Here is a 16871-nt window from a genome sequence, read left to right on the forward strand (position 1 = left end):
AATTTAACAGAGTATGAATTGTAAAACATGCAGAAAGAGATCCTGTATAATGAAAGTACCGTATTTTCCGGGTTATAGGGCGCGCTCTTAAGCATCCAACCCCATCAAAAAACGACCGCACGCCCCACAATCCAGAGCTCCCGATACACGAATCCACTCGGGTGTCCCAGTACGACTTCAGTAAACTACAAAGCCACACCACCCGCAGCGCACGAAAACACACACGGAGCAGACAGCGACCGTGCAGCGAAAAACACCCACAGACACACTCATCACTCCACGCCCACGAGGAACGGAACGGAGGAACGAACCGAAAAAGCGAGCGCAATGTGCCACTTCTAGACACAACTGAACAACTGAGTCACTGCGAACACGCCGACAATCCAGCGGTCCCCAGACAGCACCCTCCCTACACGCCACAACTGAACAAAGCCCAGAGTCACCGTGAACGCGACAAACAAAGTCCCACTGACCCATCCAACTGTTGTGTTTCGTTTAAAGTCTAGTGCGGTTTATTTGTGAAAAAAGTTTGAAAATAGACCATTTAATGACAGCGCGCCTTATAATCCGGAGCACCTAATGGCCTGTAAAATACGGTAAAACATTTTTAAGGGTTAAATACTGGCCATTTTGTTCTTTGCAGAGAATATTCTATCTAAATAAATCCAGCCTTTGACTAAACTAGGACTAAACTCTTGACTAAACAGTAAAACATGTAGAAAGACCGGCTAATACATCATCAATTAATGTGTTAAATACATTGATGTGCAACTATTTCATACTAATTTAAATTTCCAGGTATGTGTCAAACATTGACAAAATCATTGATGACGCTCCAAGTGATCCAAGCCAGGACTTCAAAACTCAAGTGTAAGTACAGCGCTGTTTGTAATTCATTTAAAATACCTTTAAGAATTTTAAGATCAAAATGTTACGTCTGTGATCCCAACAAATGTTTAATCTGATGGTGCTGGTTTTATTTATACTGCACTAGATATATTCTGTTCTAAATGGAGATTTTAGCTAAAACTGCCCTACTTATGTTTACATCTTTGCCTTGTTATTACCTCGAATATATTTTTACTCTTTGTGCCGTTTGTTTCTGCAGAGCCAAACTGGGCTACGGCCTTTTATCAGGAGAATACTCCAAACCAGCACCAGACCCTGGGGATGAAAACGGTGCGTCTGAACCCAGGGTAAGAGTCACAGAACAGCGCTCCGTCTGTAGTTTATTTCTCTACTGATTTATGGACTGAAGTTTCAGATGTTGTCTTTATGTTTTTGTGTTCTTAGGGAGACCAAATAGGAATAGCACCGCGAATGTTCAAAGCACTTGTGGGACGGGGCCACCCTGAGTTTTCCACCAATCGACAACAGGACGCTCAGGAGTTTTTATTGCACTTCATAAACATGGTGGAGGTGAGCTGACACACATCACGGCTCTAAGTCAGAGGTCCCCAAACTTTTTTGCACCACAAACTAGTTTTATGTTTGACAATGTGGCGCTGCTCTTAGGGACAATATTTGTCACTTACTGGAGGCGTATAGAAGGAGGCAGGAGGAGACGCGGCATGGTTTAGTCCTTGTTTAGTCCTGGTTTAGTCCTGATTTAGTCCAGGTTTAATCCTGGGTTTAAATTTGGGTTTAGTCCGGGTTTAGTCCTGGATTTAGACCTGGTGTAGACCTGGTTTAGTACTGGTTTTATTTCTGGTTTAGTACTGGTTTTATGTCTGGTTTAGACTTGGTTTAGTCCTTGTTTTAGACCTGGTTTAGTTCTGGTTTCTGGTTTAGTTCTGGGTTTAGTCCTGGGTTTAGTCCTGGGTTTAGTCCTGGGTTTAGTCCTGGTTTAGTTCTGGGTTTAGTCTGGTTTAGTCCTGGGTTTAGTCCTGGGTTTGTCCTGGTTTAGTACTGGTTTTATTTCTGGTTTAGTACTGGTTTTATTTCTGGTTTAGTACTGGTTTTATTTCTGGTTTAGTACTGGTTTTATTTCTGGTTTAGTACTGGTTTTATTTCTGGTTTAGACCTGGTTTTATTTCTGGTTTAGACCTGGTTTTATTTCTGGTTTAGTCCTGAGTTTAAATTTGGGTTTAGTCCTGGGTTTAGACCTGGTTTTATTTCTGGTTTAGATCTGGTTTAGTACTGGTTTTAGTCCTGTTTTAGTTCTGGTTTAGTCCTGGTTTTAGTTCAAGTTTTAGTTCTACTTTAGAGGGGGGGTTCGGTACCAAATGACTCAGGGTTTGGGGACCTCTGCTCTAAATGATTCCTTGATACTTTAATGAGTTAAGTTTAGTTTATTGTTTGTACACACGTGCGGCTCAAAAAATAAAGTTTTGACTTTGGTTAGAGCTGCAGAATATAAATGTAAACACATACTTTTAATATAATAGTAATAATTATGTTACGGTGATATTTGGTGTTATATTTTTTACACAACAAAAATATAAATGCCTTAATTTTCTGTTCAAACTTTGTTAAAAATTTGAGAAAAAAGAAAAAGACCAAAAGTATTACCAAAAACTTTGTTAGTTTATTCAGGGATTATTTGGTTTGTTGGCAGTGTGAATAAAATAGAGCAATTGCAGTTAGTTGTTACGAGGCTCATTTTGCTAATCCAATTTTCTACACTACACTGTCGATGAATTAACCATGTATTTTCAGAGAAACTGCCGCTCGGGGACAAACCCGTCAGAGGCCTTCAGGTTTCTGGTGGAGGAGAAAATCGTGTGTGAACAGTCTCAAAAAGCAAAGTACACACAGCGCGTTGACTACATCGTACAGCTGCCGGTCCCGATGGATCAAGCCACCAACACAGGTAACGGATCTCTGTTATAAACATGGGGACGCGTGATACGGACCAGAATGAAAGTCCATGAAGTATTTGATAAAACTTTTGCAATAGATCAGAAATGTGGATGGGACATAAAGGGCCTGATCTTGCCACTGATTTCAGCACTAGTGCAAGTGTGGGGCGTGGAGTTATAAACAGTCAGTGTGCCGTGTTTGAATATCAGGGGGAGTGGAGCAGACTGAGGGCGTGGTTCAGCGAATCACCAGAATCGTAAAAATAAATATCAAACTAGTCCACTGAAAAACAACGTGTAACATGCTCAAAACTTCTTTCATTTTGAAATATATTAGAATGATAAATGCTTAACATTCATAACATGTTCATGCTCTGTCCAGATGCCCTCCCGCAGCAGAGCACAGCCCCTCGCCCGCTCCCTGTATCGACTCTGCTCTATAGTTTGATCTGGAAGCTGTTGTTCACATGAGGCCGTTTACAGCTCTGTCCTAAAGTGTGTTTTTTTACTCTGTCTGTGGTCCTAATGCTGCAAAGTCAGATTTCTCTCTTGGCAGCAGTGGTCAGTAGAGTTTTGTACAGCGGCTCAAGAAACGAATAATGCACATGAGCAATGTACAGACCTGCTCCTCCTGCTCTGTGCGCTAATGGTGCATATCAGTCACTTGTGTGGGGCAAATGCAGGTCGAGTAATCAGCCTCCTCGTGTGTTAATGTCTGTGCACAAAGCAGTAACATCAGAAACATGATATGACAGTAAACATATTTCATAATCCGCGAGACATCCACCTGTGCTGGACCAAATGCAGTGGACACTCGTGAGACAGAATATGTGAGCGGTCAGCGGTAGCAGCGGTTTACACTTGTACCTCAGGTGAGAAGTGCGGGAGCCGACTGCTGGGATAGATGGGATAGACACTGGTCTGCTGTGTAATGGGAGGAAATCGAACACAGAGAAAACTGTAAAAGGTGGATGTGTGCGCGTGTGCACAGGCATACAGCGGTGCGCGTGCAAGAGAGTTGCACACATGCGCACGGAGAATTCAAAACACAAATGCAGCCAGTTCTGTCACAGCCTGTCCAAAATTCTATATTCCTGGTGCCTCTACTGGTTCATACTTGCATCGTGGGGCTCCGGAGCTGTTTTATTGTACACATATATAATTTTTTCCATGCCCATTTGCTGTCTGGTAATGAGACAGAGATTGCAGACATCATCCACACTGGCAGTGATTTTAAATGCCACAGCGGTCAGAGTTTGGTTCAGATGCCGTCACCGTATTTGTACTTTTACCGTCCCACTCCCGCCTCCAGCAGCGAAGTACAGCCCCACCTGGACACGCCCACTCCTTAACTCTAGCACTAGGATCGGGGGCAAGATTAGGCCCAAAGTGTTATTTCCATTCCCTCTTTTGCTTACACCATTGAGCTTCAGCAGTGGTGAGGTGTGTGAAGTGTGTGAACAGTGTGTACATGGATGGTGGAAAAAACACACTAACCACCGAACCACTTCCCCCTTACATATCTGACTGTCACAAGCAGATAAAAATATTTCCCGTCCATCAGCATTTTTGTTAATTTCTAAGACTTAACCAGGGCCTGATTATTAATGTTCATGGCAATCTCAGGGTTTTTTTTCAGGTTTGGAAAAGTCATGGTATTTTTGTATCTCTTTCACGCAACTACAGCGCTCTGTTAAGTTATCATTCGGCTTTTATTATTATTATTATTTCTGAACGTATGCGCCTTTTGTTTAAAAGAAACGACAATAAATGCACTTACAGTATATTGAATGTTAAAAATCTATAATATCAAACCATAAGGTGAGTGGAAAGGGTTAACATTTCATATTTAACCCTAAAGGTCTGATCAATTCTACACATGGGTGCTGTAAAGTCATGGAAAATTCACTTTAGGCCATGAAAAAATCATGGAAACGTTTTGAAGTTTTGCCAGTGGAAAAAGCGTGGGAACCCTGCAATCTACAACCTGTCATGACCGTGCTCTGTGCATGCCCACAGTTTATCCCTTTAAACAACGAAATGTGCCTTGAACTTGATTTTTATTCCCTTTAAGACCATAATAAACAAAATAAAATCTTAGTCGACTTAAGACTTTCCTTGTGCATCGATTAGCTGACTAAAATGGTGAATGGAATTGGCAGAAGCTCTCGAAACTCTTATGATCTAATCCATATCTACAAGACAAAGAGAAGTACGGCTAAATTGCTTAGTTGTACTGAAAGGCAGAACAAAGCCACAATTCATTCCCTAATGTCGAACTGACTCACTCCATTCTTCCTCCGCTGCTGTGGTCCCTGTAAATCCTTTTATAAGCCCAATCAAATTATTGGTCGAATGATTAATCTACTAAACAGCTAATTTCGTAACTTTTTTTCTTGTGTGCACAGAGGAGCTCCAGGAGGCCGAGCGTCGCCGTGAACTGGGGGACACATCGCCCATGGTTCGGGCTCAGATTCCCTTCACCTCGTGCATGGCGGCCCTCACGGAGCCAGAGGTGCTCACCGACTTCTGGAGCTCAGCCGTGCAGGCCAAGACTACCGCCACCAAGTAAGACGCAGGACTAAATACTTAAAAATGTGAATGAAAAATACTTTATTACAATCTAAACTTTTTGATTTCATTACCAGAACGATGCGGTTTGCGTCTTTCCCCGATTACCTTGTTATCCAGATTAAAAAGTTTACATTTGGCCTTGACTGGGTCCCCAAAAAACTAGGTGAGTAAAAATCTGCTTTAAGTCTGATACTTAACACATTTTCTGTTTCTTAATGAAGTGTTGTGGTGGTTTGGTTAAAAAAAATGTAAAAAGTCTGTCATAATTGAGCTAAATTATTATTAAATTGGGCACATTAGGGCTGGGTATCATTAAGAATTTGCCGATACGGTACATACCTCGATACAGTGAGATTTCGATTTGGTATATATTATATTTCAAATCGATTTGATACGGTTCAATAAAAAATAAAGGCTAAATCGTGGCTGTGATACTGAAGTCTTTGTTAAATCACGTCTTGTGCAAAGTTGCACAAGACACACAAACATTTTAATCATCAAAACAGCGGAAATGTGTTGCATAAACAAGTTTCCTTCCACTAAACAAACAACTAAACTGGCTTAGTCCCTTCTTAGTCCTGTCTTAGACCTGGTTTAGACCTGGTTTACTCCTGGTTTAGTCCAGATTTAGTCCTGGTTTTAGTTCTGGTTTAGTCCTGTTTTAGACCTGTTTTACACCTGGTTTAGACCTGGGTTTAGTCCTGGTTTTAGACCTAGTTTTAGACCTGGTTTTAGTTCTGGTTTAGTACTGGTTTTAGACCTGGTTTTAGACCTGGTTTTAGACCTGGCTTAATCATGACTTAGTCCTGGTTTTAGACCTGTTTTAATCCTGGTTTAGTTCTGGTTTAGTCCTGGTGTAGTCCTGGTTTAGTCCTGTTTTAATCCTGGTTTAGTTCTGGTTTAGTCTGGTTTAGTTTTAGTCCTGGGTTTAGTCCTGGTTTAGTTTAATCCTGGTTTAGTTCTGGTTTAGTCCTGGGTTTAATCCTGGTTTCCTTCCTCTAAACAAACAACTAAACTCTAGCGATGTAACAAAATAATTTAGTAAAATATACCACAAAATACTCTTGGTGATATATCGATAAAGCAGCCCACGATATTGATACTGTATCATCACATTAAACGATAAGATATAACGATATTTTGATATTTTTGCACACCCTTAATCCACATGAAACAAACAACTCCCACATTTAAATGTCTTTATCACCAGAATTGAACAGTGCTAAAAACTTTGGTCTTTTTTTTCCCCCAATTCTTTAAAGATTCACCATGTAACTTTCCTGGTGGAAGGTCGACATTAAACTTATTTTTATTACACAAAATACCCTTGTGCTTGCTTGTCTGCAAGGGTATAGAAAACTAAAATCATTATTTGGAATTGTATATCTAAGGAGAAAAATATGTTTAATGCTTTACTGTGGAACATTCTTGGCAAAACAGTAACATCTCCAGTTACTTTGTGCCCTTTTTAACATGGAAGTTTTATGGAGTAATTAGCTTTAGTGTTTGATCATTTTTCAGTTTGAATATTTCTAAAATAGTGCCTCAAACATACCATATTTTTTGGACTATAAGGCACACTTAAAATCTTTTAATTTTCTCATAAATCGACAGTGCGCTTTATAATCTGGTGCACCTTATAGTCCGAAAAATCCAGTAGTTTGAAGCACAACATTGTAGAAATTGCAGATACGGTAATAACCTTTTAAAATCTTTTCTCCAGATGTGAGCATTGACGTCCCGGACACACTGGACTTAAGCGCGCTGAGAGCCACCGGTCAGCTGCCCGGAGAGGAGCTGCTCCCTGAGGTGGCCCCTCCCCCTCTCATGACGCCCGATGTGGAGGTCAAAGGTATCCTGGGCTCCTATGGCACCGAGGAGGACGACTCGCTCTACTCCCCTCTGCTGTGTCAGTCTGTCCTTTCTCCCTGTCACAATCACTACAGACGCTGGGAGGCTTTAGCTTTAGCCGGCGCGAATACTCCTACTGCTCTGCTTTTTCCCACTTTTCTGTTTTCCTCCTTCTTTGGTTGCCTTTTGTTTTTGTAGATTTAGCATTTGGGGGTTTAAATCTCTGGAGTCCTCTGCATGAGTTTGGCTCTTAGCTGATGGACGATGCACATTTTGCTGCACCAGACGTTGGAGTGATTCTGTTGTTTGTCTCTCAGCTCCGGTCCTGGATGACTCCACCGTGTCTCAGCTGTGTGAGATGGGCTTCCCTCTGGAGGCGTGCAGGAAAGCTGTTTACTACACCGGGAACTCGGGCATTGACGCCGCCATGAACTGGGTCATGACTCACATGGACGACCCCGGTGAGGAAGAGTTTAACTGTCTCCATGTCTGGAGTTTTAAAGCAATGGTTTCTACTCATTTCTACTGAGACTATACTGCTGGGTTTCAGACGACAGAATATTTTGTTGCCCAATTAAACAGAAATTATGTGAAGGCAGCTGTAATGAATAATAAAAATTTGAATTAAATTTGCCTTTAGAATCGTTTTGGTTCTAGTTTTGAACATTATATTGGCCTATTTTAACTACTGTATTTTTAAGTCGCTCCGGAGTATAAGTTGTACCAGCCAAAAAATGGGCAATGAAGAAGAAAAAAACATATAAGACACACTTTTTGGGGAAATGTATTTTGTAAAATCAGAGACCAGGAACCGACATTTCATCTTGTTATTCTAGTAATAACAACAGATCAGAAAACAAAAGGCTGAATAGGCGTTAATATGTAAAAGTAACATATTAAGAGTGATTCAGATAATTATAGCATAAACATAAGTACAAACATACAACATAAGTTTACCAAACTCAGGATCTCACTCCAAATCAGTAGATCCATTGAATTCTTCATCCTCTGTGTCACTTCTATGCGACCTCTGGAGATAAACCATAGATCCATGAGGTAAACAGCGCCGCTTCCTCTTCTGTGTAGCTGTCGTCAGACTCGACATCTGTTTCAGATAGAATTATTCCGGCCTTTCTGAATCCCGACAGGATGGTTTCGATTGTCATTGAAGTTCAGACTTTGTCGATCCATCCAGTGACTTCCAGGAAATCTGCATGGCACACACACCCGGTTGCCGTGAAGCTGTGTTGTCCATTCCGCTTTCCGCCAGTCCCTCACAAGTTTGTCGCTCACTCCAAACTTTCTTTCAGCCGTTTTTAGCTGAATATTTCACTATTTGCAACGAGACAGAGGCTTTTTCTACAGGAGACATGCACGGTAGAGTGAAGTGACAGTGGTACAGGAGTAATAGTAGTACTAGATACTAACACACAAGACTAGAGCCTCTCACGGCTGTCAGTCTGAAAATTTTAATATATAATTCGCACTGGAGTATAAGTCACAGGACAGTCCAAACCATGAAAAAAAATGCGACTTATAGTCTGAAAAATACGGTACATATCTCAGAGAAGCATTAATGGTGATATCATTTAATGTTTTCTCCTCTTTCTCACAGACTTTGCCTCTCCCCTGGTTCTCCCGGGCAGTTCTGGAGCAGGAAACACTCCAACAGAGTCTCTATGTGAGGAGCACCTGGCCACCATCATCTCCATGGGCTTCAGCCGAGACCAAGCAACCAAAGCACTTAGAGCCACGGTAACAAGCCACTCTTTGTGTTACATTTAATCCGTGTTTATTAAATTCTGTTTGGTTAAGCACTTTAAAGGCGCAGGCAACTCTTCTGCTGGAGCTTTTGCCCTTTTTTTGTCCATGGACAAGTCATTGTTTTGAGTGGAATGTTCCACAGTATGGCATTAAATATAATTATCTATTTTCTTCACTGCTCGGAGTAAAAAGTTGGAAGATATATACATGTTTAATAATACTGTGGAACATTGCAAACCAGAGTCCTGCACGGGTCCAGCACCGTAGTACAGCCCCGCAGTAAAGTACCACACCCACCCATTAACCCGTAATTATATCAAAGTTAAACCCACACCCGAGCTGCCCCGTTAACATTCCACCTGTTACCTGCTCGTGCCCATGATAAATCACACACAGATTAAAAGCTTTCTAAATGAAGTAGCCGTCAAAATACAAACTGAAAAGTTACGACTTCAAGAATTACAATCATGAAATGAAATGAAACGATTTCACTTTCTTCTGTACGAATATAAATTCAGATGCGACTCGACTCTCATCACTTCACAGGCTTTATTTACTGAGCAGAAGAAACATTGATCGAGATGCCGGACTTTTGTGCCGCACACACCACGGACCGAACCAGGACTGAACCAGGACTGAACCAGGACTGAACCAGGACTGAACCAGGACTGAACCAGGACTGAACCAGGACCCACTGTCGGGGTCGGCTAGGTGCGCCCATGTAGACTGTTGGGTGACAGCAGATGAAAGGACCGGTGTAGCGCTCCGTGGGGTTCTCCCAAGATTAGACCTGGTTTAGACCTGGTCCGGAGCAGGACTCTGCTGCAAACAAACTCTAAAGCCCAATTTGTAGTCGTGTTATATCATCTGCAACGCCTTGACCCCGTCCGCAGAGCGTCTGAGTCACCCGATGTGCACCGATGTGAAATTTTGTAACTACGTGTTGAACCGTCGCAGACGATAAGGGCTGAGATTGGTCCTCTGTACCATCGCTCTACATATATTTCCTGTACTGCGCTTTCCCTCTTCATTTTGTGAACACGAACGCAACAAACACAGTCCTAGCCTTCTGATGTTGTCAGTGAATTACTTGGCGGTGCATAGACCTCGATGCAGATCCATAAACCAAGAATGATGTGACAAGGTGACGGAGTGCACTGAGTCGATGTAGAACTATAATTCAGCCTTAAACATAAAACTAAAATATTCTATACGGACCACAATATGAGGCATGTTCTTGCTAATTTGAAGGATTTATTCCCTTCCCTTATTTATACATTTTCATATAATGTTATCAAAGGACAGTGTCAAGCCTGAAATGCATCAAAAATCCTTGAATTGCCTACAGACTCGTTATGCCTTAGACTTCTCAAACCCTCTTCTCTTCCCTCTGTGTGTCAGAGTAACATCCTGGACCGGGCTGTGGACTGGATCTTCTCTCACGTGGACGATCTGGAGTCGATGGACGTGTCTGAGGGACGCTCCGCCGCAGAGAGCGAGGGCGCCAGAGAGCCACCGCCTGGGCCCCGAGTGAGAGACGGACCAGGAAGTGAGTGAACGCTGACGATTCTGTGATGGAGATAATTATAGAAAGAGATTTAGTGTGAGTTTAATGGGATGTTCTTCACTGTTTTTCAGAGTATGAGCTGTTTGCGTTCATCAGTCACATGGGGACGAGCACTATGTGTGGACATTACGTTTGCCATATCAAGAAAGACCAACAGTAAGTCCAACTCCTAAACACAATATAAATAAATCCATCAGCTGAATATACTCATAGATCATACATAGGGCTGGGTATCGTTTAGAATTTGCCGATACGATACATACCTCGATACGTAGGCCACGATACGATACATATCTCGATACAATATATTTCAAAACGATTCGATACTAACAGTCTTTGTTAAACCAATTCTTGTGGAAAGTTCATATGAAACACAAACATTTTAATCATCAAAACAGTGAAAATGTCAAATGTGTCACATAAATGAGTTTCTTTCCTCTAAACAAGCCACGAAACTGTAGCTCTGTAACCAAATAATTCTGTAATATTTTGTAAAATATACCAAAAAAACAGCAGCCCACGATATCGATACAGTATCATCACATTAAACCATACGATATAATGATATTTTGATATTTTTGCACACCCCTAATCATACACTACATTTAGTCTGTGATCTAACAATATGGAAGAAGGTTTAAAAACTGAGAAATGGTCCCAAATTTTGTGCATTTCTTTTAATTGTATAAACGAATTAACAAAAGATATGAGAAACAGATATATTTTGTTACAGAATGCAGAATCCAAAAATGTATCTATTAAGTCAGTTTTTTTGTGTGTGTTTTAACATGTCCTCTTTTATTTATGTGTTTTTTATTTATGTCTTTTATTTATTCAGGGTATCCCCAGGTTTGACTACCCCAAATTTAAGACTTTTTCAAGACCTTTTTAAGACCACTTAAATGAAAATTAAGACCAACGTCGCATCCATTATGCGAGCGACAAACACCAGATCCAATTCTAATAATGACCATTACTCACTGCTGTAAATAACAAAAAATACTTTCATTATAAAATCTCATTCAGAACTCATTTATAGAAGTATGTGTTGCTTGTAAAATGGCCAAAAAATCATTTAAAACATTCTAACAAGACAAACTAGCTACTTTCCACATACTCCAAATTAGAAGTTCATTCCCGTCTTGTGATTTTATGTTGTTTTTTTTTTTTTCCTCCCTCCATTTATGATTGCACTGCAGCCCAGCTAATGAAATTTAAGATCTTTATGAAAAAAATAAGATCTGGACGATATATTTTAAGACTTTTTAAGGCCTTAATTTAGAAACATGATATTTAAGACCTTTTTAAGACTTTTAAGACCCTGTTATTTTGTTTATTTTAATTATTTATTGCTATTTTATAATTTTTTATTAGATTTTTTTACTGGTTTTATTTTTTTAGGACAGGTATGATCAAATTTTTAACAATTTACCTTTTTGTTGTCTTCATTTTATTCGGAAACTGCTGTGTTTGTAAAAAATGTGCTGCATAAATAAAGTGAATTTGGATGTAATGCCCAACAGAGGGCACTATTCTCCACATATGCCTCCATTTACCAACGTCTTTTATTCAGGAGGAATTATGTCAGGCTTGTTTACATGCTTACCATCACCAGGGTATAGAGCAGGGGTGGGCAAACTTTTTGGCTCGCGGGCCACATAGGGTCCTAAAATTAGACTGAAGGGCCGGACAGAAGGCAGGACATGACGTGTTAAGAGCTCAGTTTCATTACATTCATAATTTATGTAGGTCATAGGAAATGCACTACAATTTTGAATTGAAAGATACAGAACACATATAAGTGTATAGACCTGTTCCTCTACACACCACAGATCTATGTGTACAGTGAGCTGACCTCCCACATCAGTTAGGCACTCACACACCTGCAATTGCCCTCAATCAGACTCTGTGATTTTCTTTGCATTGAGAATCTCATCAAGAGTCTATGAGTTATTCATGTTTAAACTTCACCAAATTAAAGCCTTATATCTTGAACACCACTATTTCACTCATGGTCTGAATAACTCCTGTAAGAACACTTTCCCAAAAAGCCTTGCGGCCAACATAATACGCCGCACCTCAATGTATATATAGTGCGCCATCTACTGGGAAACGTCGGAAATGCAGGAAAAATAAAACATCAACAAAGTTTATTATTGTAATTTATTCCAGTTTGGCGGGCTGGATTGAAAGGTTTAAAGGGCCGCATACGGCCCCCGGGCCGTAGTTTGCCCACCCCTGGTATAGAGTGATTGAATAATGCTGTATGAATGAATGAATAATGCTGAATAATGCTGTAAAAAGCGTCTTTGGGGACAGAAAATGTCTGTGAAAGCGCTATATAAATAAAGACTTACTTACTTACTTACATGCATGTTGATTGTTTATTATTCATATTTAGTTTGATTTCCCTCTTCTCGTTTCTCCTCAGGTGGGTCATCTTTAACGATCAGAAGGTCTGTGCCTCTGAGAAGCCTCCTAAAGACCTGGGATACCTCTACTTCTATCGACGAGTGGCCGAATAAACTAGGACCTGTACCAACGCACCGCACCATGCTTTTTTAGTGTCAGACATCCAATCGACTGTACATACATCGAAGCTTTCACCACATGTGTGCTACTACATCTGTAATCCAAATTGGGGATATCATTTTGGTGTTCACTGCCCTATGTTTTTCAAAAATGTTTTAAATAGAAACTTTGTTGTTTGCTCCAATAGGCACACACTCCTCTTTACTGCTTCCAAGAACGACAAAGTTACGGTCTGAAAAGGCTCCAACTTTGACTCAGACTCAATAGTTCATAATATGCAGCGTGTTAAGAACGTGTTAATAAGACCACTACCAAATCAGTTGCTTTTTTTACACGCTAAAGTAAAGGTGATATCTCGCTGTTGGTTTGATTTTTTCCAAATAAAACCTTTGTTACTGCTGTGGCAAATAAAACGCGAATTTTGACCATTTTGTTTCAAGTCATTTTTAAATGAAAATCCACTTTATTATTTTTTTTGTTCTAACTAAAGCGGTTTCCAAACTGCTGTACAACAACATAAAAGCCAGAAAAATAAAATAAAGATATATTTAACCATAAACCAATATTAAAAAATAAATAAAAGCTAAATACAGGCTTCCCAAGGTCATGGAAATCCTAGAAAAGTCATGGAAATTGAAAATGTAATTTTCCAGGCCTGGGAAAGTCATGGAATTTTGTCAATTCAATGAAAGTTTTGGAAAAGTCATGGAATTTAGTATCTCTTTCAATCAGCTACAGTGTTCTGTTAAGTTAACATTAGACCAGGCATGTCCAAACTATGGCCTGTGGGCCAAATGCGTCCCTCAGACAAATTTTTCTTGGCCCTCAGGTTTCCAGGTGAATTGGCCCAAATTACTTTGCATCAATTAAAAATGAACTTTTTACTGCAACCTTGTTTTGAAAATCTACCTCGCTAGAGCTGGTATTTAATATTTAGTGTGTGGTTTTAAGAATCTTAGCATGAATAAAAACTGCTGGCTCATTCTAATGTGTTAAACCTGCACATATTTCAATTATTCACTGTATTGCGCTCCAGTCTACGGCCCTCGATCGGCTCTCTGCTTCGTTTGTGTTTAGATTTGTGGCCCTTGATGAAAAAAATTTGGACACCCCTGCATTAGACTATTATGATTATTTCTGAACGTCTGCGCCTTTTATTTAAAAGAGACAACAATAAATGCACTGACAGCATTTTTTGAGTGTTACAAAACTATAATAACAAACCATAAGGTGAGTGGAAAGGGTTAATATTTCAAGTTCATATATCAAATATCAAGGTTCTTTTCAGACCAAAAGTTTGTTTTCATACATGACAGTTTCGAGCGCTCACTTGTGCTCTTCCTCGAAATACAGAAACGTGTTCACAGGACGATAAACCGGGATGAGGGGGCTTTTTTTACTCTCACACCTGGGATACTGTCCTGAGGAAGTCAGACTGCAGATGGCGCTGTCGTCCTGCCTCCACCAGTAGGAAGACAGCGCTAAAACCTGTATAAATCAGTTGAACGGACACGTCACAGCAACATCACGTGACTCTGAGGAAGACCACAGTGAGCAGTCGAAACTGTCAGGTATGAAAACAAACTCTTGGTCTGAAAAAAGAACCTAATAACATAAATTATTAGAAGACCAAATGAACCTCATTCGACAGTTAACATTTCATATTCAGCCCTAAAAGTATGATCGATTCTACACATGTAGGTACCGTTAAGTCATGGAAAATTCACTTGAGTTCATGAAAAAGTCATGAGAAAGTTTTAAAATTTTGTCAGTGAAAAACCCTGTAGCTAAAGAAGTAATAGCCGTTAATAATGGCACCACATTAATAAGTGCCACTTTCAAAATCAGTATCATGTTTTAACCATAAATCATAGACTGTTTCTGTAAATGGACGTAACACACTCTAACAATAGCGCTTGAACTTCCGAACACTGAAAAGGAGTAGGAAGAAGTGAGATGTCGTAGACTGCTGCCATTCATCCTGCCCTAGAAACTTATGAGTGTGTATCGCTATTTTTGGCAACACTTTTTAGCCTGTGTTCATTTATTGTAAGTGTCACAGTTTAACAGGCTCTTCATAATCGTCCAAGAGGTTTAATTTAAATCTAAAGCGTGCTGATGCAAGCTACAGTATTTCCATTTTCTATTGCTATTTGCTGTTATTTTGTTAGTATCAGTGGCGGAGTTTGCAGTTTGGGGGCCCTAGGTGAACTTGAGTTTAGGGCCCTCACTGTAATGCGCTGTATTTCTGTTTTGTTTTTCTAATTTTCTATTTATTGTCTGTTTTTCCCCTTTGTTCTTGAGACACGCACTTCTCTATTTGAATTATGGAGAATTTGGTCACTTACTAGAAAACCAGAACTGAAAGTAGTTTTATATTTTTTTGCTAGTACAGTTAAATTTTTGTTTACATCCATTATATATGATTATTATTATTATTTATGATTATTGTTTAAAAGTAAATTACTCTCAGTTAATGTCATATGGAGAGAAAATGTAATTGTTCTGAGGGCAACTGGTTGGGGGCCCCTCCAGGTTTGGGGGCCCTAAGCAGTCGCCTACTTTTGCCTAATGGTAGCGCCGCCCCTGGTCAGTATTTTTAACAAGTTTATAATAAGACAGGAGGCCAGGAGTGCTCACTGGATCTTGAAAGTTAAAGTTTTTATTGTCAAAATGATGAGGTGTAGTGTAAATGCTCCCAGTGTTGGGGAGTAACAGATTACATGTACCGGAGTTACGTAATCAGAGTACAAATTATGAGTAACTGTGTTCGGTTACAGTTACTGTTTCAGTGAGTGGTAATTGGATTACAGTTACTTTGTTGAAATAAATGGATTACAAGGCGGTATTTTCCCGTTTTCACATTTTGGGCTAAAACAGGATTAAAACCAGAACTAAAACCAGGACTAAACCAGGATTAAAACCAGGACTAAACCAGGACTAAAACTAGGACTAAACCAGGACTAAACCAGGTCTAAATTAGGACTAAAACCAGGACTAAACCAGGTCTAAACTAAGACTAAACTAGGACTAAAACCAGGACTAAACCAGGTCTAAACTAAGACTAAACTAGGACTAAAACCAGGACTAAACCAGGTCTAAACTAGGACTAAACTAGGACTAAAACAAGGACTAAACCAGGTATAAACTAGGATTAAACCAGGACTAAACCAGGACTAAACTAGGACTAAACCAGGACTAAACCAGGTCTAAACTAGGACTAAAACCAGGTATAAACCCGGACTAAACTAGTACTAAAACCAGGACTAAACCAGGACTAAACTAGGACTAAATCCAGGACTAAACCAGGACTAAAACCAGGACTAAACCAGGACTAAAACAAGGACTAAACCAGGTATAAACTAGGACTAAACCAGGATTAAACTAGGACTAAAACCAGAACTAAACCAGGACTAAACCAGGTATAAACTAGGACTAAATCCAGGACTAAACCAGGTCTAAATCAGGTCTAAACAATCTGACACCTGACAGTAGGGTTGGACATAATTTAAGGCTGCAGTGATTTCATATAAAAATCATTTCTCTATCAATAATATTTTTAATATGGTTAAGGAAAGACTGGACTTTTTATAGTCTTTTAGCAGATAAAACAAAAAGTTTAAGGTTAAGATCCTCGTCTTTGCTACTTTACAGCAAACACCTGCCTGTTCATGGAGACTTGGGCTCAACAGACAATTTGAAGAGAACAAACATGAATTTGCAGGATGTGGTTGGTACATTCATGTAGTTTTAAAAAGCATGACAATATCAAGTAATCCAAA

General features: G+C 39.9%; 1 protein-coding gene across 1 annotated transcript in view; it reads left to right on the plus strand.

Moving 5' to 3' along the window:
* The window catches only part of usp5 (ubiquitin specific peptidase 5 (isopeptidase T)), a 21357-nt gene extending 7840 nt beyond the window's left edge, over window positions 1-13517 (plus strand). The window contains exons 9-20 of the mRNA XM_020927895.2: window positions 799-870; window positions 1109-1196; window positions 1294-1419; window positions 2659-2812; window positions 5210-5369; window positions 5450-5538; window positions 7099-7227; window positions 7544-7687; window positions 8842-8981; window positions 10392-10539; window positions 10629-10713; window positions 12989-13517. Coding sequence (XP_020783554.1) covers window positions 799-870; window positions 1109-1196; window positions 1294-1419; window positions 2659-2812; window positions 5210-5369; window positions 5450-5538; window positions 7099-7227; window positions 7544-7687; window positions 8842-8981; window positions 10392-10539; window positions 10629-10713; window positions 12989-13082 — 1429 coding nt within the window. The 3' untranslated portion in view covers window positions 13083-13517. The remainder of the gene's footprint in view (window positions 1-798; window positions 871-1108; window positions 1197-1293; window positions 1420-2658; window positions 2813-5209; window positions 5370-5449; window positions 5539-7098; window positions 7228-7543; window positions 7688-8841; window positions 8982-10391; window positions 10540-10628; window positions 10714-12988) is intronic.
* The last annotated feature ends 3354 nt before the right edge of the window (window positions 13518-16871 follow it).

The sequence above is a fragment of the Boleophthalmus pectinirostris genome, unplaced genomic scaffold (genome assembly GCF_026225935.1).
Source record: "Boleophthalmus pectinirostris isolate CB_2022bp ecotype Guang Dong unplaced genomic scaffold, ASM2622593v1 HiC_scaffold_6, whole genome shotgun sequence".
Taxonomy (NCBI): domain Eukaryota; kingdom Metazoa; phylum Chordata; class Actinopteri; order Gobiiformes; family Gobiidae; genus Boleophthalmus; species Boleophthalmus pectinirostris.